Source organism: Lissotriton vulgaris, chromosome 1_1 (genome assembly GCF_964263255.1).
Source record: "Lissotriton vulgaris chromosome 1_1, aLisVul1.2, whole genome shotgun sequence".
Classification (NCBI taxonomy): Eukaryota; Metazoa; Chordata; class Amphibia; order Caudata; family Salamandridae; genus Lissotriton; species Lissotriton vulgaris.
Window position 1 is genome coordinate 433,748,200 of NC_141685.1, and position 21,774 is coordinate 433,769,973.

At 45.3% G+C, this 21,774-nt stretch overlaps 1 protein-coding gene across 1 annotated transcript in view; it reads left to right on the forward strand.

Moving 5' to 3' along the window:
- The window catches only part of HOOK1 (hook microtubule tethering protein 1), a 905,468-nt gene that overhangs the window by 421,007 nt on the left and 462,687 nt on the right, over window positions 1-21,774 (forward strand). The window contains exon 9 of the mRNA XM_086953035.1: window positions 8,994-9,157. Coding sequence (XP_086809161.1) covers window positions 8,994-9,157 — 164 coding nt within the window. The remainder of the gene's footprint in view (window positions 1-8,993; window positions 9,158-21,774) is intronic.

Genomic DNA, 21,774 nt, shown 5'->3' on the forward strand with positions numbered 1-21,774 from the left:
GGATTAGGACAGTACTATCCACGGCGAGATAAAATGGGACAAAGTCTTTTACCATTTCTACAGCAAAGTTTTTAAGCATAGGATTAGCACAGTGCTATCCTTGCCGTGCTGTAAAATGGCCAAAGCCTTTTACCACTCTAGGTACAGTATTACAGCTTTGGATTGGTAATACCATCCAAGCCAACCTGAAATTAATAAAAGCAACCCCTGACACGTGTTTTGCTCTCATTAGAGCTCTTCAGAGGGGTACAGCTTTGTCCAGACACAAGGGAGCACCCAGTATAAGTCCCAAACAAATTCCCTTTCAGGCATAGAGTGACGCATAAATTATGCAAATAAAGACTACCCAGAGTTCTCAGCTTCTTTTTTTGTGGTGTCGTACCTGGTGTGGGGATCCAACTCTAACCGAGAAGTTGGAACTGGAATGGAATATATATATATACACACACACATATATATATATATATTCACTGAAAAAACCATAGGTTTCACACCAGTTATAGTTAGCTGAACATTTTACTCATACAAAACCATTGAAATTCCCACGTTATAGTTAGTTGGACTCACTATAACTCACACGCCCTCAATCCACTGCTGATGATGTCACATATTACATCATTCATGACATGGTCAGTGACATCACTGATGACATCACTGATGACATCTCAAATGACATCACTGATGACATCATCCAGTGTCTGTGTGTCTCTGTAAAGTTCTATACATCATTTGTGTGTTACTGTAAATTAAAATATGTTATACATATTCAAGAATGAGTGGGTGTATAAGTGTCTGGATGAAGGATTTAGTTGGTGCGTGACTGACTGTATGAGTGAGTGATTAAATGTGTCTTACTGAATGCATGGGTTAGTGACTAAACTGTCTGTATGTGTGCATCATTATGTCTGTTGTTGTGTAAGGTGCTGCATGTGTTGATTAGTAGCTATATAAGTGACTATATGGGTTATTGATTGGTTGCCCAAGTATTTGTATGTGAGGGTGAGTGTGTGTGGGAGTGGCTGGGAGTTGTGTGACTCTGTGCATAGATGTGTGAGCAGTTGATTCACTTGGTGTATGGGTTCAAGAGTGCATGTGGAAATAACTGTATGGACGGTTGACTGTGTGCATGGATGTGTTGGTGAGTGAATGGATATCTCAGTGCTACATGTCCAAGTAAGTACATATGTAAAACACAGTTCATGTGAGAGTTGGCATATATCAATGACTATACACGAGAGTCTGTGATTGCGTACGTGACTGTATGGATCAAGGTGTACTTGTATCAGTGATTGTAAAAGAGAGTAAGTATGTGTTAGTATATGTTTGAATAAGTAAAGTTATGTGTTTATAACTGTATAGATGAGGAAATGGGAGTGTGATTGATTCTTTGCATGACTAACTAGGTTTGTGAGTAACTCCATGGATGAGTGGCAGTGTGTCAGTGTCTGTATAGGTGTATGAGTGCATATGATAGTGTTGTATTGATGAGTGACTGTATGTATGAGTTATTGTATGGGTGAATGAGTGGATGTGTGTGTAGACTTAGGAATCAGTGAGTGTGTATGTAGTAACTAGCATTGGTGTGTCAATGGTTTCAGGAATGGTAGTCTGTATTCAACACTGGATGTATCAAAGGTTAGATTAGAGTGTGAGGAGGTGCATTATATTATCACAGAGATGATGTCATCAGTGATGTCATCAGTGATGTCATTTGAGATGTCATCAGTGATGTCATCAGTGATGTCACTGACCATGTCATGAATTATGTAATATGTGACATCATCAGCAGTGGATTGCGGGCGCGCGAGTTATAGTGAGTCCAACTAACTATAACGTGGGAATTTCAATGGTTTTGTATGAGTAAAATGTTCAGGTAACTATAACTGGTGTGAAACCTATGGTGTTTCAGTGAATGTCAAAGGTTTTTAAAATGCTAATTCCTAACTATAACGATTGTGAAACTTCTGTTTTTTTCACTAAATTTCAAAGGTTTTTTAAATGCTAATTCCTAACTATAACGATTGTGAAACCTCTGGTTTTTTCACTGAATTTCAAAGGTTTTTTAAAAGCTAATTCTTTTCTATATCGAGTTTGTAACCTACGATTTTTAGTGTTTTTTTTTATTTGCTGTTTTGTGTTAGTATTAATTATTATAGATTTATTTTAAAAAATATTTTTTCAATGTATTTTTAATGTTTTTATCATTTTTTCTTGGTGCGCTCAGGGTGCGCTCACCGGTAAGCTCTCCCGAGAGCGCAGCGAGAGCGCTAATTCTGCGTTCATAAAAAAAACATATGTATGAAAACTAAATAATAATGCAAGACATTCAGTACCATACTTAAAAAAGCAGTATTTTTAATTTACGAAATGAAAATGATTTTGCATTTCCGTACAGCTAGCAAAACGTCACTCAGGCGCCCCGCGTAAGCGCCCCCGGAAGCGCCTACGTTCGCGCCTACGTTCGCGCCGCGTAAGCGCCCTCGGAAGCGCCTACGTTCGCGCCGCGTAAGCGCTTCGAAGTGTGCAGCGTAAGCACGTCAAGTCATATGACCTTAAAATAACACTTTTCATTGGTTGCTAACATTTCTTTTTACAAAGAATGAAATCCCCACTCATTTCCTTCACTTCTTCTTTCACTTTTGTGACTGCAAGACCTGTCTTTTTGCTGCTTAATCTTTGTTTGAATATCATGGCTGCCAGAGAATGCAGCAGAAGTGATGACCCAGATAGATTTTTAGATGAAGAGGTTCCTCAGCCTAGAAAAAAGGAGCATTTTATCTGGAATTTTTTTTCCATACCAGCAGACCAAAAAAAAGGTAAATGCTCCAAAAGTGGAGTGTCGAATTTGTCAAACTGTCCTGTCACGGGGTGACCCTTCCAAAAAATATTCCTTTGGAAATTCAACTATGATCCGACACGTCGAGAGGAGGCACCCTCAGAACTATGCCCGAGAGAGTGTCCGGGCTCTGGTACAAGAGGCTCCAGGGGAGGGTGCTTCTACCTCAACTAGAGGAGCAACTGCATCATCAGTGATGGGGCGACCAGACCAGCTGATCCCTAATATTCTGCCTGCTTTTAATGAAGCCACAATTAAATGCAGAAAATGTGATCAGCTACTTTGTTATGGGGAACAAAGTGTTATGCTCATGGTTTGAGCAATAGAGAACCACCGCTGCCATCCCCAGCCCTAATTTTGATTTTTTTATTTTGCTCCTGTTGAGCAGTTTCCCATTCCCTGTTTTTGTTTTTGTTAAAAAAAAAGGAAAAAAGAAGAAAAAAAAAAGTTCTTTTCAGAACACCTCCAATTCTCATCAAAGAGCTGTATTCTTAAAAAAATAAAAAAGAGTTTTTCCCCGTGGTGTGCTTAGGCTGCGCGTACCGGAGAGCGTACCCGGAAACGCACCCAGCGCTTACCCCGCAAATATTTTTTAAAAAACAAACGTTTTTTTTGCCCTTCAGGGTCCTTCTAGGCCCCCCTTACAAAACCTAGGGTGTCAGGGGGTGTCTACTCTGCCCCTTTTAATTATTTCCCCCTTTCTTTTTCACCTCTTGTGTCTCGATTCTACCGAGACACAAGATGGCGGACTCTCCAGACTGTTTACAATGTTGAAAGACAACCGACAGCCAATCACCTTTCCGCTCGCGCACTCCCGTAGCGCGCCGGGTGCGCTCCCCGGTACGCGTACCGGTGAGCGCTTGGTGAGTGCCTATAGATATATATGTGTTTTTGAAGTTAATTTAAAGCAAAAACACTGGAGCAATTTCCACCAAATATAGCAAAAGCACATTTGCGTACCATTCCCTACAATTTTGCCAAGTTTGGCATAATTCCATGCAGCGGTCCGGGCTGTAGACTTATCAGACCGTCCTATGGAAATTAACATGGGGAAAACACGTTTTGGGACCCCCCTTTTTTCTCAGCCCCTACTTCACGAATCCCCCCGAAACTTCCAGGGAAGGAGCAGAGCGGAGCTGGCCAAAATTTTGGAAAATTACACACAAATTCCTCAACCGGCGCAAGAGTTATTCCCAATAGAATGTTGCGGATTTCCTATGGTAGCCAATCCTAACTATAACTACCTACTAGCGACCGCCAGTAGATAATGTATATATATATATATATATATATATATATATATATATATATATATATATATATATGATTGTATCTCTACATATATGTATATATATATATATATGTATCTATATACATATATATATATATGTTTATAGATACATATTTATATATATATATATATACTAGCAGCCCGCCCCAGCGTTGCCTGGGGCAGAAGGGGGCTGGGGGCAGCATTTCTGGATTGCAGTAGCGTTGCCCGGGGCAGAAGGGGGCTGGTGGCAACATTTCAGTCTTGGGTGCACTCCCGCCCTGGCCCCCACCCACCCCGACATTGCCCAGACCACCTCCCGCCTCCCACCCGCCTGCCTCCCACCTCCTGCCTCGCCTTTGCCTTACCCCGCCCACCCAGACATTGCCCAGACCGCCTCCCGCCTCCCAGCCGCCTCCCGCCTCACCTTTGCCTTGCCTTTGCCTTACCTGAGCCGCCGCTCTTCCCCTTGCTCCGGACTTCACCGCCACTCCTCCCTGCTCGTCACCGCTCCTCCCCGCCTGTCGTCATCACGCATGTTGCAGACATCACTAGGTCGCGGCCAGTGCTACGTCGCGGCCGGCGCTACTTTTAGGGGACTACTTTGTTTTTAAAGTTACATTTTTTTATTTACGTTTTTTTTAATTTTATGCAGCCTATGTCCATCTACCCACCCTGAGGATTACAACAATGTATTGGGTGTGTGGATTGGCGCTGTGGTTCCCGAGTTTACCTTGCCAAAAGGTTTCTGTTCTCTCTTTATAATAGTACTAGCAGCCCGCCCCAGCGTTGCCTGGGATCGAAGGGGGCTGGGGGCTGCATTTCAGGTTTGCGTGCTCTCCCGCCCAGGCCCCCGCCCGCCACGACATTGTCTGTGTCCCGGACAATGTTGTGGTGGGCAGGGGCCGGGGCGGGAGAGCACGCAAGCCTGAAATGCTGGCTTCCCCTACCCCCGCCTGCCCTGACATTCCCCAGCAGCCCGTGCCCCCGCCCGCTCCGACCCTGGCTGCCCCGGATTCTTACCTTGCCTCTGCAGCTCACACCGCCGGTCCATATTTCTCCGCTCCGCCGCTCTGCCACTCACCACCTGTCCGCCGCCGCTCCTCCCCGTGCCATGTCCGCCTCTCCGCTCCGCCGCTGGCCTCACTTCACCGCTCCTCCCCTGCGCGCCATGTCCGCCGCTCCTGGGACGCTGCTCCTCCCCTGCTCCTGACGTGACGACGCACGTAGCGGCCGGCGCTATTTTGGGGGAACTACTTTTTATAAAAATTTAACTTTTGATATAACGTTTATTTTTTAAAATGTAAAGCCTATGACCATCTACACACCCTGCCGATTTCAACGGTGTACCGGGTGTGTAGATTGGCGCTGTGGTTCCCGAGTTTACCTGGCTCAAATGTGCAAGTTCTCTCTTTATAATAGTAGTATAGAGTATGTATAGATAGATGGTCCACTCACTTTGACATCTGATGGGCTTTAGTGGTACAAGAAAACATATACAATGCATCACTTGCGTGCAGATCTCATGAAAACATCAGCGGTTAAACATATGCACAGCTGCAACTATTTAAAGTTTCAATAAAAAACATTGCGCCTTTTATAACCTCTCTATCTGTCGTTAGGGACAGCCATATGCGTGGTAGTCTTTACTTGAAGCATTGACATAATTAAATGTATAGAGGTAATTTTGCCTTTTTTCCACTTTTAAAAATAAAAATAAATAGCTGGTTTTGGGTATGCACTTGCATGTGGAAACTTGGGACCCTTAAGTATAACTTCCGTTATTTGCTTTACTAACACAAGGTTGGGGTGTTTGCAAGGGTCTTTTGCAAAGATCCGTAAACCCTCTAAGACTTCCCGGCAAGACTGACTCCGCATGTTATCCTGTGCCCGTTCTGGTCCGTTACAAACTCTACTAACTGCTAGTACTAGTAGTAACTCTGAGGGGGGGCGTGGGTGGTACAGTGAGTTCTGGGTCACATCAGCCGATCTCCCAAAACTACTGAATACAGACAGTACAGAGCTGCCAAAGTGGGCCTTAGACTGGCCGTTGTCGCCCCGGGACTCAGTGACTCGTCCCTTGGCCTCAGGCGTGCATAGCTCACACTCCCAACACAGGTGCCTCGAGGCACTGTTTCCTCGTGGTGTTGGAAAAGCAGGGGCTTTGTCCTATGCGTGAAGAAGACAATGGGTGGAAGGTTTCATTTAGGGGAAGAGGAGGCAGTTATGCGCCAGGGCAGATCGCATTACGAACTTAGCGCTACAGGGCAGCGGGGAGGCATCTCTGAAAGTTGCTTTAGAGTAGTTCGGGAGTTGGTTAGACGTCACATGCCCCTGTGCCAGCCTCGCAGCACCCGCTATGAGACCAGTAACCTCGGAGGTTTGTTAGCAGGAAGTGGGTCATTTACTGAGCAATCTAACTCGCACAATAAAGTGCTATGAAGCCCCGGGGGTGGACAGTTTGGCGCTATGTAACAGAATGCTGAGATACGTACAGCTATTTTTATTGCAGAGAGCAAACTCCTATGTTAAACGTTTACTTACAGCTATTTTTATTGCAGAGAGCAAACTCCTGGGTGAAACGTTTTTACCTGGGATGGCGAGGGACAGTAAAAGGGTCAGCGGCGCCATGGTCTTGCCCGTTCTCCCGGTGCCTCTAGCTCGTAGTGCCTTGTGTCCCGCCTCTGGGACGTGCCAGGCTGCGAGGTAGAGTGGCCGGGGCGCAGGCTGGCTGCAGCTGTCTCTCAACAGGTGAGTTCCTAGCTCCCGTCCGCCGCTCCTAGACCTCTTCACTCTCCTGTCCCGCCGCTCCTCCCCACGCTAGATGATGTCAGCTCGCACGTCCACGCACGTCCACATTGTTAGCGCACACGGCCGGCGCTACTTCTTGGGGACTACTTTTTTTTATTGTTTATTTTTTTAATAATGTTTTTTTTTTTTTTTATATAGCCTATATCCATCTACTGAACCCCCCCTTTCCAACGCTGTATTGGGTGTTGCGATAGATTGTTCTCTCTGTAGATGGCTTATGTATATAAATGTATCTATATACATATATATGTATGTAGATACATAAATATAGATATATCATCTACTGAGTGAAAGAGAGACTCTCCCTCTTTCTCTCGCTCTCTCTATATATGTGTATATAAAGAAAGAGAGATCTCTCTTTCTCAATTTTTTTCATATAGTTATGGCTTCCCTGGGACCGATTGTGGCCCCACGGAAAGCACATGACTATAAAAAAATAATGTGCCCCCGCAGGGGGTCGGCTACTGAGAAGGAGGACTGATCCCCTGCCAATTTCGCCACCATTTTTTTGGGGAAAAAGCCAAAGTTGCATAATAAAATAATGTGTCCCTGGGGGGAGGGGTGGCTGGGGGATCGCCCATTCCCACAAGGGCCGACCCCCCCAAAGACATCCCTGGTGTCTAGTGAAAGTGGCGTTTCCTGGCCATGGATCGCAGCGCTGCCACGATCCACAGCCAGGAAACCCTTTCAGGAAGGCCTCGTTTGAAAGAGGAGGCTCTCCCCTTTCCAACAAGGCCTCCCTGGGAGCTGGGGAGGCTGTTTTCGGCCTGATTCTACCATCGGAGTTCACCAGAGGATTAAAGGGGGCCCTACCTGGTGTTGGTCATTGGAACCATCAATGCAAGCATCAAAAGGGTTAAACAATGGGTCTACCCCTCTCCCAGGTGTTATCCATTTGCTCTTCAAATGCGGCTTCAGCTTTGAATCTCATCTTTTGGGCCTACACCCATATGGCTTCCTCCAGGAGGGTGGTAACACCTCTCTCCACTGCAGGCCCCTATTGTCTCCTTTCCAGGGAGTCATTAGCACATCTCCCTAGTAGGGAAGAAAGTTGTCTCGGGTCAAGCTCCTTCTGTAATTGTTAAGGGCACACAAGATTGAGGGCAACAAAGTAACTTTGTAAAATTTGCACACAGTAACTATTTACATTATTTTCGAATTGAGAACCAAGTCTGGCTTAATACAACAAGTTGTTTGATACCTTGGAGTACCAACATTGGTTGCATCTTTCAGGAGTCAGCACAGCTGAGGGGTCAGTGTGTAATTCTGCACTCGCCAATGGGGCGGCCAAGTCTTCCCACAGTAAAAATGTTTTTACCATCAGTGCACTAAGAAGACTCGGCCTTCCCATGACATATGCTGCACCCTGCATTAGGGCACGGTGGGCCTGACATGGGGGTGACGTACACATGCTTTAGGGGGACAGCTGACTTTGCTATGGCTCAAAATTTCACAGTTGGTCTAACAGTTCAAACTGCTCTACCAGTCTGCATTGGCAGACTGGCTAAGAGAGTTGTTCTACCCTTGTCACAACCATGATGGCACAACCAGTGATGTAATCCCTGGGATGACTCTCTAGCTTACTGGCCCTGTGTACCATATACTAGGGACTTACAGGAAAGTTAGCCTATGCCAATGTAACATACATGCTTTGGGGTCAGGTCACTGACACTGAGTGCTGGTAAGCAGGCCTTAGGGCTCTTTCATAGTCGAAAAACCAGCAGCATCAGTCAAAAACTTGGGAATAACCATACAAAAAAATGAATTTCCTTCCATTCTCCGTTGCATTTAGGGTACAGTAAATATATACAGTAAATATATAAGCAAATTGTTAATTTGCCCTTTAATACCCACCCCAACCCTTTCCTCTGGCAGTGGGGTCATATGTTATCCTTCTAAGCATGATCACTTGCACCCTAGCTGATGAGCATTAAAACAATTCTAGAATTTCCTTGCCACAGCAAAGTTCCTGGCTTCAGTGGGTGTGTACTTACAGCCATATCACACCGTTATAAACAGTAACTGTTAGCATGCCCTGCGTTTGCTTGTTTTGTTAATGTGTACTGTATTTTGCAGGTTGCTTCCCTTCAAGATGAAAGGAACAGTTTACTGGCTGAAAACGAGATCATGAATGATAGATTGAATCAGTTGGATTCTTTTGATGAACCCCATACTATGGTGTCAAAAAAGTACTTTCTCGTCCAACTTCAACTCGACCAGTTGCAAGAAGAAAATTTCAGGTTGGTAAATTCTAAATTACATTTTCAAAAGGTGAAAATTGTCTAACCATATGTCTAATTCAAATGTGCTACTGGAGGCTACATCACTATGGAAATACTCAAGTGTTTTTAAGTTAAAAGTGCTTTTCTTTGTTGTTTCTACTTCAGTTTCTCAGCAACACTTTCAGATTGCACAGAGTGTTGTGGAATTCTGGAAGTTTTCAATGGCATCTGCGTCACCTGTGAGGCTCAAAAATTGGACATTTACATCCACTGACCAATACAAAAGCAGCATTATTCGTCATTCGGTCCAAGTATTAGTGTAAATTATGTGCAACATTGAAATGGCCCTTGTGGCCGAAAATATTAGTGCACAATTCTTCTGACGCTGGTGCAATCTTTGTAAACTGCGGTGTTCAGTTGGCCTGTCAGACATCTACCATTGCTAGATGGGCCACCATGAAAGGGCCAGTGTGTGCACTTTTTTTGGCTCTGATGGCCATGACTGATCCGAAAAAAACAGTACTTTCAAGCCGACTCATCTGGCTGTGCCATGCTGCTCGACATGTCAGCCCAATCAACACTGGTAATTTGTCCCTAGACTACTCCTATGTCTTATGCAACTTCTTAGCTTCATGTTTTTAGATGACAAATTGAGATATCAAACTAATGTATCAAGGAAAAGGCTGGAATTAAAATCAGCATAAAGCTGAATGGGAAAATGTGCATTGAACAATAACACAGCAAGACGTATATTAGTGGATCATCTTTGGAGAGATGCAGCACACCTCTTTAGCATTAGTTCTATACTTTAGTTAGATCTGTAAATAAAAAAAGGTTTTCATTTTACATTTTCAGGGGGCCACCGTCTCATACAGTACTTTTAAAATGTTCAGTTTTCTTTAAATATTCTATTATATGGTAAAGGAATGTTCATCTTCTCAGGCTGTGTGTCTAAAAGAAGTCAATGAGGATCTGATTCATATAATGGTTTTATTACATCTATATAAGACAAAATGTGCATAAAGTCAATCTAAAGGGGAATAGCTTACATAGCCACAAACCTAGAACCAGGATCTACTTTGTACAGCCATGTTCTAGCGCTCGCTCTTGTTTTTTGGTTTATTTACACATTTTATTGATTTGCATTATTGTTCTCATTCACACTGTACTTCTGAATTTGATGTTTGTAGAATTGGTAAACACAGCACGCGCATACTAATCATCTTAATTTTCATTAGAAGGCTTGGTAACACAAATAACATATTGTAAACCTGGTACTCTACCAGCATTCAAAATGTCTGGGTTAGATATACAGACTTAGAACGGACGATTTTAAGCAAATGTCTGTGACAGATCGTCTTGGGATTTGTCCTTGGTGTTTGTGGTTGGAATATGACTCCACGACCAATAGCGACTGTGCCTTGCTGAATCCCAAAGCTATGTATGACTGTGAAAGAAGATGTACGTCGCCAAGTACCGGACAACTCGCCGCCGTGACTGGTCTAAGGGAAGGTCAAATTCCCCCTCACAACGTTTTTCCTGAGGCAGATCTTTGTCGCAATCTAAGCCCTCAGTAAAGTCAAAAAGAAACACAAGAATTCAAAGTGGTTCTCGCCCCCTTCCTTTCAGCCTCGAACGCCTAAAAGATGCAAGGGCATAAACGTGCCACTGTCTTGCTCACAAACATTTATATTTTTTGTTGCAACACATTTTATTGCGATTTTATTTACTCACTAGTGGCCATATGTATGAAGCAAATTCACATTCGCAAAGGCCGAAATTCGCAGATTAGCAAAATGATATGTATGAAGTAAAATCTGGTCCAAAATAAGGAATCGAAAAATTTGCGATTCCTTATTTTGCAATTGCATTTAAGGAATCGCAAGTTTTGCGATTCCTTAAATGCAATGTATGAAGCCAAAAAAAATTCAAAAATGCCCTTTAGGAGTCGCAAATTACCACCAACTTCTAGTTTGTGGTAAGTTGCGATTTCCTTGAAAAATGCACATTTCAGCATTTTTCAACGTGCCATGTGACACACATATATGCCCTTAGGGCATGAATGTGCGCCACATGTGCACCCATGCATATTTCAGCTGTGCAACAGAGTGTCCTTTGGACACCACTGCACCCTTGAAATTATTCTCAATTTGCGATTTTCAAATTGCGAATCGCAAAATTGAGAATACCTTCCCATTCATTCCTATGGGAAAGTATTCCTTAATTCGCAATTTGCTAATCGCAATTAAGGAATACTAAGAATTTGTTAAAAAAAAGCGAAATTGTACATAAACTAGCAGCCCGCCCCAGCGTTGCCTGGGGCAGAAGGGGGCTGGGGGCAGCATTTCCGGATTGCGGTAGCGTTGCCCGGGGCAGAAGGGGGCTGGTGACAAAATTTCAGGCTTGGGTGCACTCCCGCCCTGGCCCCTGCCCACCCCGACATTGCCCAGACCGCCTCCCTCCTCCCACCTCCCGCCCGCCTGCCTCCCACCTCCCGCCTCGCCTTTGCCTTTGCCTTACCCTGCCCGCCCCGACATTGCCCAGACCGCCTCCCGGCCGCCTCCCGCCTCGCCTTTGCCTTGCCTTTGCCTTACCTGAGCCGCCGCTCTTCCCCTTGCTCCGGACTTCACCGCCACTCCTCGCTGCTTGTCACCGCTCCTCCTCGCCTGTCGTCATCACGCACCTTGCAGACATCGCTAGGTTGCGGCCAGGGCTACATCGCGGCCGGCGCTACTTTTAGGGGACTACTTTGTTTTTAAAGTTAAATTTTTTAATTTACGTTTTTATTTTATTTTATGCAGCCTATGTCCATCTACACACCCTGAGGTTTACAACGATGTATTGGGTGTGTGGATTGGCGCTGTGGTTCCCGAGTTTACCTTGCCAAAAGGTTTCTGTTCTCTCTTTATAATAGTAGTATAGATACCAATTTGTGATTCTGAAATAGCGATTTCTTTAGCTGCCTGTGAGCAAGGACCTATGCCAGATCTGTAAACTTAGTGGTGACTAGCCAGGATTTGGCCTTGAAAACAACCCAAGCAAGCAAACTGCTGGGGTCTCTCCAATGTTCTGGGCAGTGGCCACATTAATGGTCGAATTACTGTATCCCTGTAAACCGCAAGGTTCGGTCAGTCCCAAACCAGATGATAAAAGTTAGCCCCCTACAGCTGACATCTGGGACAGGAAGGTTGTACCACAGGGAACACCCCAGTAATGCGTTTTGGGGTCAGGTACACTCTATGCAAATAGTAGCATTATATCCGCTTGAAACGTGCATTGCGGGATGTATGAGTGTTGTTAACCAGGACATCAGCCGTTCCCAATCTGTAAGTGACAAGCACATATCTGTGGCCTAACGCTCTTGGCGGTGGGAGAGATCACCTTTGGCCCCTTTGGCCTGGGAGAGAAGGGGCCTGTAGAGGAGAGTAATTGCATGTACACTGCCCTTCGTGATGTAAATGATCTTCAGGCAGTTGTGCACAGGGAGTTCTGGTTCCTTCCCATCCCACACATGATGGAGGGCGTCCGCCACTACTCCATACATTAAGGAATAGCGGGAACAGGGAGGTCATACTCATCTGCCAGAACTCAAAAGCTTCATAGGAGGTCATTTGCATACCAGTCACCCAGTGTGACCATGCCCCTCTTTTCCCAATGCTAGACCAGTCATCTTGGTGGGAACGGTATAGAGGGCTGTCAGAGGGAGGTCTTTTGCAAAGGAGATGTTGGTACCCATATGCTAAAGTGCCTGAGCCCAGATGAATCGTAGCGTGTAGAGAGGAGATCCCCCTGCTCCCGTGCAGCACCTTGGGCATGGTGTGAGCACTAAGGACAATAACATGGCACAGGAGGGGACAAATCTCTTTCCTCGCACCCACCCACTCCACTGGCAATCTCTCCAATGTGCTACTCATTTAAGCTGCGCTGTGAGGTAATAACATTCCATGTCTGTACCTGCTAGCCCCCCATATCTGAGCTGTCGCAACTTGCTAAGACAGTCCACGATGGTCTGTGCCTTAAATGAGTTGGGTTAGTAGACTAGTCATCTCAGTAAAAAGGGTTTGGGAGAGGCGACCAGGGAAGGTAGTAAAATATTAAAGCAGACGGGGGAGGAATTTCATCTTTGACAATGCAACCTGACCGATCACAAACAGTGGGAAAGATAACCAGAAAATGAATGGATTGATGCAAGGAAGCATGCGTTACCCTCTACCACCTTCAGTATTGCACACCTGTATTCCGAGGTAAAAAAACACAACTGGCTTCCAGCAGAGGGATCAGCCTCTTTCGGTGGGGGGAGGGGTACGTGTTGTTGGGCTCAGCAAAGAGAATGTATTGATTTTGTCTCAATTAAACTAGAGGCTGGAATGGCACTCAATTTCTTCTAGTGCCCTTATGGTTCCTCCCATGTCCAAGCACTCTTGCCATTAATGAAGGAGGAGGTAGTCAGCAAATAAAGATAAACTAGGGCGAACCATTGTTCCCCATCCCCAGAAATGGTATCCCAATTGCATTGTAAGAGCCAGTGGCTCTATTGCCATAGCATAAAGTATGAGGGCGAGGGGCAGCCCTGACGGGTACTCCCATTGTGGCGAGATATTGGTGCCAGTCTTCACATGAGCCAGCAGGCTTGTGTATAGCAGGTACGTCTAACGAAGGAAGCTGCTGCCCATGCCAGCAATTGTAGTATATAAATAGTCCTAGTTAAGTGAATCAAAGGCCTTTTTGATATCTACTGCAATATTGTGGGCCTTTGGGCAATCCTCCAACAAAGCAGACATTACGTGCACCAGCTGTCAGATATAAGGAACAGTGCTATGGGTGGGGATAAAACCTGTTTGGTCCTCATGAATGAGGTGGGGGAACAATCTGTTCAAGATTGTGTTCATATTCTTATAATCCACATTAACGATAGAAAGGGCTATAAGAGCCCTGAGAACAGATAGGAGCAGCTGGAGCCTGGAGATTCACACTTCCCTTCCCGGATCCGATGTCAGTCAGGATCTTGAGATGGACCCTCCACCGCTTTGGCACTGTGACTCTTATTGCTGACCTGTCTTGCCTTACTGTACTTTGTGCTGCTATCTTTTCCTATGGTATGTAACCGATGTGAAGCGCTCCAATACCCTCCTCTCAGGCTAGCACTATATAAAACTTCTTAAATAAATAAATAAGGTATAGTGTGCACAGAGCCCAGTGGATCCCCAGAGCCTCCTAGAGGCTTAAGTAGATAATAATAAAACTCTATTTGTGGTAGTGTGGTCGAGCAATTAGGCTTATCATGGGCTGTGTTAAGCATTTGCTGCGCACACTCAGGCAAGAAATTATTACACACACTCAGACTGAATCCAAGATCAATTGTTTGGAATACAAAATGTTATTACTTTGTTGTTTTATTTTAGAACCAATAGGAACTTAGTTGCAGGTAAAAAACACTCTCAAGTGTAGTAATCCATTCATAAATGCAGTAGGAATTGTTTTGCAACTCAGTAAAAATGCTTTACAGTAATAGAAATACTTGTGTGTTGTCAATCAGAAACAGTAGAACTTAGCAGTTGTAAAAGATAGACAGTTTAAATGCAATAGGAGAAATGCAATGCAATCCTACTCTTTACAGTCTTTGGGGGTTCAGACCAACACTGGGTAAGGTTCAGTTTACGGTAGGTATAGCACCACCAGCGGCACTGGGGCGGCTGTGTGCAGAGATCACCGGCCCCAATGTTAGTCAGTAGAGACTGGGGGCACCTACAAAAGTTGCTGGTTCCAAGTAGGTACCAGCACTTTCAGGGCACAGACCCGGGGGTTAAGGTAAGCACGGGGGCACAAGGTAGCAAAAAAGCTACGCCACCAGCGCCAGAGGGGCGGCTGGGTGCAGGGTGCAAATCAGCATCGGGCACCCAGTGCAAACAAATGGAGGATCTTGGTCACACAAAGAGGCCACAGGCTTGGGCCAGGAACTTGGATGAAGGTGTCCACTGGCTGGACAGGTAAGTTAGGAAGTAGATAGAGGTCTGGACACTGTTGTTTGGGCTCCACATGGGGGTGGGGCTGAGGATGCAGGGTTACTTTTGGTCTTGGATTTTCTCTATCTGTGCCGATCGTGGTCAGGGGGACCCTTTGTGTCCCGCGCTTTCCACAGGCAACTTACAGTGTATAATCAACATAACAAGTAAAACAGAACCCAAAAAAGAAGGAGAAAGAAACCCACCTAAACAGAGTGATTAAAAAGCCAAGTCTTCAAATTCTTCCTGAATTGAAGCAAGTTGGGAGTGCTACGGAGTGCCAATGGAAGCGAGTTCCACAGCTGGGAGGCCTTAAGGCTGAAGGAGCGCCCCCCAATGCGGGCCTTCCTCACGCGTGGAACCACAGCAGTGAAAAGGGATTCCGAACGCAGTGAGCGAGCAGGGCGATAGAAAGCTAATCTTTTCTTCAGATATCCTGCGCCTGAGCCAAACAAAGCCTTGTGCACCAGCGTCATAGATTTGAAAACAATCCGCTTCCGGATTGGAAGCCAATGGAGCGTCTGCAGCAACACAGAAGCCCGTGCTCGTCTATGCAGACCAAAGATTGCCCGGGCTGCCGAGTTCTGTGCCACCTGCAGACGCTGAACCAAATAATCCGGAAGGCCTAAGAAAAGGGCAATAGCGTAGTCTAGCCTAGATCCGATGAGCGCCTGCACCATAATCCGTCTGTGCTCCGCAGACAGTAAGGGAAGAAACTTGCGGAGCATTCTGAGGATGCCAAAACAGGTGCCGGACAGGCCAAGGATGTGCGCTCTCAGAGAAAGTTTGTTATCAAGCTTAACACCCAGGTTCTTGGCAACCAGGGACGATTGTGCCGGAGGACACATGGCGGCCGGCCACCACTGCCGCCACTCGGGATCGAAGGCACAGCCGAAGAATAGAACCTCCGACTTGCTGGAGTTGGCCTTCAGACAAATTCGCTGGAACCAGCTGAAGACCCTGTCCAAGCAGTCCCGGATTCTCTCCCCATCAAATGTCTGATCTTTTTCACATGTGAAGAGGAGTTGTGTGTCATCGGCGTAGGACACGATCTGGGCTCCGTAAGCCTCAACCGCAGCCGCCAGGGGGGACATAAAGATGTTAAATAATGTCGGGCTCAACACAGAGCCCTGTGGAACCCCAACACCCAATGGCGGCATCTCGGCGGAGCTCTGGGAAACCCAGACCTTCTGGCGGCGGCCCTCCAGGAAAGATGTAAACCATCTGAGCACCGTCCCCCTTAGGCCGATGTCGTAAAGCCTGGCGAGCAGCGCCTTATGGGGGACGGTGTCGAAAGCCGCCGACAGGTCCAACATGACTAGCATGGCCTTGCCACCCCCATCCAAGGTCTCCCTGATGATCTCAGAGACCTCCACCAACGCTGTTTCCGTACTGAAATTCGGACGGAAACCGGATTGGGATGGATGGAGCAGATTCTTAGACTCTAGGAAATTCGACAAGACGCCATGAACATGTTTCTCAGTAATCTTGGCCAGAGCCGGAAGAAGTGAAATTGGCCTATAATTGGCCAAGACCTCGGCATCAAGACCAGGCTTTTTCAGGAGGGGGATCACCATCGCCCTTTTCCAGGTGCGTGGGACACTCCCCTCGCTCAAGGAGGCATTGAGGATCGGGTTGACCAGGGGATTCACCACTGCCGCCATCTCAGCCAAAAATTTGGCGGGGCAGGGGTCAAGTGGGGAGCCAGATTTAAGACTGGCTAACAGAATCCGGGACATGTCACTGGAGACAGGTGGAAAGTCCTCCAGGATAGCCAAAGGCATGGCCGATGTTCCAAGTCCTGCCCCAAGATCACAGCAACCCTCTACCGTGCTCTCCGAGAAAGAGGCCTGAATAGCCTTAATCTTGTCGGTGAAAAAGGTGGCCAGATCACGCGCCCACGCATCAGGTGATACAGGCGGAGGTGAATAAGAGGTGGGAGACGTGAACTCCTTCACAAGGACCACTTCGTGTGGTCCAGGAGAGGTCGGCCACCGATGGAGTCAAGGTCTGGATCGCTGGGGAGATGTCACTGGACAGGTAAGCCACTCAGACTCGGGCCGTGGGTATAGGGTGCATAGTGGGCAGTGGGCAGAGATCCGCCTGGACCCAGAGTCCTTAAAGCTGGAGTTTTGTCTGTCCTCTCAAGACCTGGTCTTTGTTGAAGGGTAGAAGAACTATTAATAATGGTTCTGTCGGAACGAAATACGTACTGATATAGTATTTCTTATTGCATTACTTAGAGAATCTGTCCCTGCGCGGGTACCAGGATAATGGTATCTATACCAGTATAAACAAAGCGCACTGACCAAAGAGGAAATAAAGTTTTAGTCATATATTTCCATCATATCTGAATCATGTTAAATCATTAATTTTGCTGTCCAACAAAAACACATACAACATATAAACCACATAAATTTTGTGCAAAATTGTTATACATTTAAAAACAACATACATTGATGTCAAATCAAACGGTTCTTTGACAAAGCCAACTATATTTGCAATAAACCAATAGGTACATCAATTAATTCTTCGGTCGTAGTGGGTATTTGTATAGTTGATTCATGGAAAGAAGGAATGCGTCGATGTTTCGACCCTGGGGGGGCGATGCGCTGGTTGTGCGCATCAAGGTCGGGTCTTCATCAGGACTGAACAATGGTGGGACAGCCTTAAATGAACCTCGGCTCCTCTTGGAAACCTGGTCCTGTATGAAGAGAGTTGCTGGTCAGCCGACTCAGTCAACACGATAGTCCTTCAACCTCTATGGTGGTTTAATCTACCAGATGGTGAAGATGGAAAGGGTATGGTTTCCTCGATTTAGAAATGCTTGTGCCAGCATCTGTCTCATTCTTTGCAGGTCACGCGAATGCAATAAGAAATACTATATCAGTGTGTATTTCGTTCCGACAGAACCATTATTATTAGTTCTATTACCCACCCAGGTTCTGAGGGTTACAGGGTCACCCCATTACATGTAATGCTTTGTTGAAGGGTGGCAGTTTTCCTGGGGTTCTTGGAAGTCGCTGTCCACCGGACAGGCACCGTCTTCTTCGCAGGGTCTTTGAGCAAGAGATTGGCTGGTAGGGCTGGGAACAAATCAGTAGTCGTCTTCCAGGCTCGTCTGCATGGTGTCTTTTTCTTCCTTTTCTTCTTAGGTCGCTCGAATTTCAGCATCAAGGTCCAGGGGTGCTCCTAAATACTGAATATAGGGGCATTACAGGTACTGGTAGCTGGTAGCCAAAGGACTACTTGCCTTTATGGTGACTACACCCTTTGTAGGTCCCCTCCCTTTAGGGATGGGGCATCCCCATACCTAATTGGGTAGAATCATTCCATTCTAGATGGAGGATTTCCTAAGGAGGAGGTCACGTCAGACCAGGGTACCTTGGGCATGGTCCTGGCAGAGAGGGGACTCACCTCTCCTGATTACTAATTTTCCTGCCTACCTTGCTGCCAAAAGCGGGGCTTCGTCAGGGAAGCTGGCATCTCCACTAGCTGTAGAGGTCCTGGTCAGCATTAGAAAGGGAAGGAAACCTTTGAGGCTCACCGACCTAAACGCTGTTCCTGCTTGTGGGTAGGTGAGAAGCACCTCCACACTAAGAAGACTTTGCCCTAGGTACACTGTTGTATCATATACTAGCTTACCCGTCGCGCGTTGCTGCGATCTCAGAAGAAAGGAAATTTAAGGAAGCTTTTATGATAACATTCAATTTACATTTTGTCATTTTTATTGATACTTATTCATTTTAATATGTAAAACATTTTAAAGTGTTGTTTTAATTCTGTTTATTTATTGGAGTGCTTGTGGATACCCAGTATTTTTTGTTTTTCTGTCTGGTGCGTACACGAATAAATCAGAAGGTTTTCCGATGCGTGAGCTGGCCACATACCGTTGTCCATGTGAGAAGCACGGATTCTCCAAATCTAGTCCACACACTTGCAGCGATTATCCTTGTGCTTTGTTGATGGTCATTGCAAAAGCGAGTCGCACCGGAAACTGTAAATGTTCAGTATTGGAAAGATTATGAGGGCCCTGGGAGGCCGGGGGCCGATATTGACTACATTTTTCTTTTTCTTTTTTTTTTTGTTGCCAGAAACCGTCGCAGGAGTGTACTCATCAAGTTTTCAAAGTTTCATGCCGATCGGATGAATGGTGTAGTAATGCATAAAGGACAAACAGACAAACATACTTTTGTTTTTATCTATATAGACTAGGGACTTATAAGTAAGTTAAATACGCTAATCAGGGGTATGCCAATTTCATCATATTGAAGGGAGGAGCAAAGACACTTTCCCTTACCTCTGGTTAGCAGAGTTAAAGTGCACAGAGTTCTAGAGCCAGCACAAATAAGGTTCAACAAAAAGGAAAAGAAATCCGGCGTGAGGCTGAAGAGAGCACAACTCACCCACATTTAAGGAAACGTCTTTCTACAGATTTCTCGTTTTCAAATATCCTTCATGTGCAAGACTGAATGTGGAACATTTTTCACCCAGCAAAAGCTCTCCAGCGCCACCAGGTGGTATCATTCAACAGTAGTTGCAGACTAAATGGGGAACATTTTTCTCCCAGAAAAAGCTCTTCAGTGCCAGCAGGTGGTGCCATTCAACATTAATTGCAGTTCTTTCAGCCCAGGATGTGGTGAAATTGGACTACACATGACAAGTTCTGGTACACTGATGTCCGTTCCTGTTTTTGGCCTTGCTGATGCAGATCCAGAACTTGTTTATGGTGTCCATTGAATAAATTCCTAAGTGATTTCACACACAATGACAATGTCAAATTTCACCTCCAAATGTACTGAGATTTACACCTTGTTGATGATGTTGTAAATAACATCTTTATTGGATTCTCACTAAATCTGTATGTGGTGTCTAGTGGCCGATCTTGACCCCTTGGCCTACGATTCTTGCATATCCAAACACCTAAAGGCCATCAGAAAGCTCTTTAATTAATTAATTAATTACAAGTTTATATAGCGCTAGGATCGACTCCCGGAGGAGTATCTCCGCGCTTCGACCGCTGCGAAACCCTTCCTGGCTTCCCTGAGAGATGGTCACCCACAAGGGGTTTCCTTTGTGAATTTTCTCCCATCTTATACTGTTCATACTGTTCTTACACATTAATTAGAGAGATTTGTGAAGTTTTCCCCCTCAAATTAAGATTCTGAGCATTGTGTATACTATTTTGAAATAATAGTCTAAGATTCAGTACGCAGTGTTTTGGGAGCTGTGCTGAAACTTAGATATCAAAAATTAAAGCAGGGCTGTTTTTCTGAGATGCACAAAGGCAGCTTACTCCAATGTCAGATATTCTTATTAAATTTGTCAAATTACAGTCTGGAACCCCGACCTGATTCCTGGATTTTCAAGATTACAACGCCACTCCTTGCTCAAATTAAGGATGACTATGCCAGAGGACCACCAGGCGGCAATGCTGTAAGGAAAGAGCAGACTTAGTCCTGCTTATGTGTAATCCAGACTGTGGTCTGAATTCCCAGGACATAGACATTAGCTGAGGCACAGTTCACCACGATTCTCAACAAACAAGAAGATATCAACTGCTTACAATTCTCTTTATCTTCAGCATTGTTCGCCAAAACCATATGACCAAAGGATCCCATCTGACCCAGCAGCAGTGGTTCCAATGCTATATGAAAGAGAAATGGAGAAGAGGGTGGATTTCTTTAGGATCCCTGGCCTAGTATGATTAGCAAACATTGAATCCCCTCATTAAATTTAAATGCTGCTGTGGGCTGTGCGTACAATTGGGCTAACCAGGAATTAAATTCGAGACTGAAGCCTATTTTCCATGTAGTAAGTTTCAAAGCCTAGGTTGGTATCAAGAGCCCACATATCCAGATTATCTTATTGGGTGCCCTCTTGATATATAGATGTGAAAGCATTGCAAATTTAAGCTGACAGGCCTTCGTAGCATAATGCCTTCCTGATCTGGATGTCTGATACCGAAGATCTAGGCCCATACCTTAACTTATATATTCAGAAGTAGAAGGGATGATATGAGGAAAAATCTTGAGTAGTTACTGTTCTTATGGGTCCAAATAATGATGACATATCTCAATTCCTTCAGATTTAGTATCTAAGAACAAACCCAGAAGCCAGAGACGAAGTATGACAGAGAAACCATGAGGCTGTTAGGGTTCAGCATTTTGCCCGATTGTAACTGATTATTTGTAGTTTTGATCTTCTTCGAAAGGTTCTCATGTAGCTGTGGTCAGTCTGAGTTGGAGAGTATGGGAAAGCCAAGCTTGCTCATAAACTGTTCCTCGATAGACAGATTGTCTCATAGCTTAGTTTTGAAATAGATCTTCATAGTATTCCTTAAATATTTGTGCTACGCCTATCACCATTTCCCTTCCTTATCTCTACATCCAGTATGAGTGCTATCCAACTGGATTTCTCCTCATACAGACTGATTTGGGCAATTCGTTTTGTTGCCTTGTTTGGTATTTTATGACATATCCATAATAGCCCAATTTATTGTGCTCCTGCCACACCCATTGCCGTGTGCCTAAATTTGGTCCTTTACTGTTTGAAGAGTAGGAGTTCAGATTTGCTACTGATCTTTAGATAACATTATCCCATTAGTGTCTCACCTTTCAGGGGAAGAGAAAT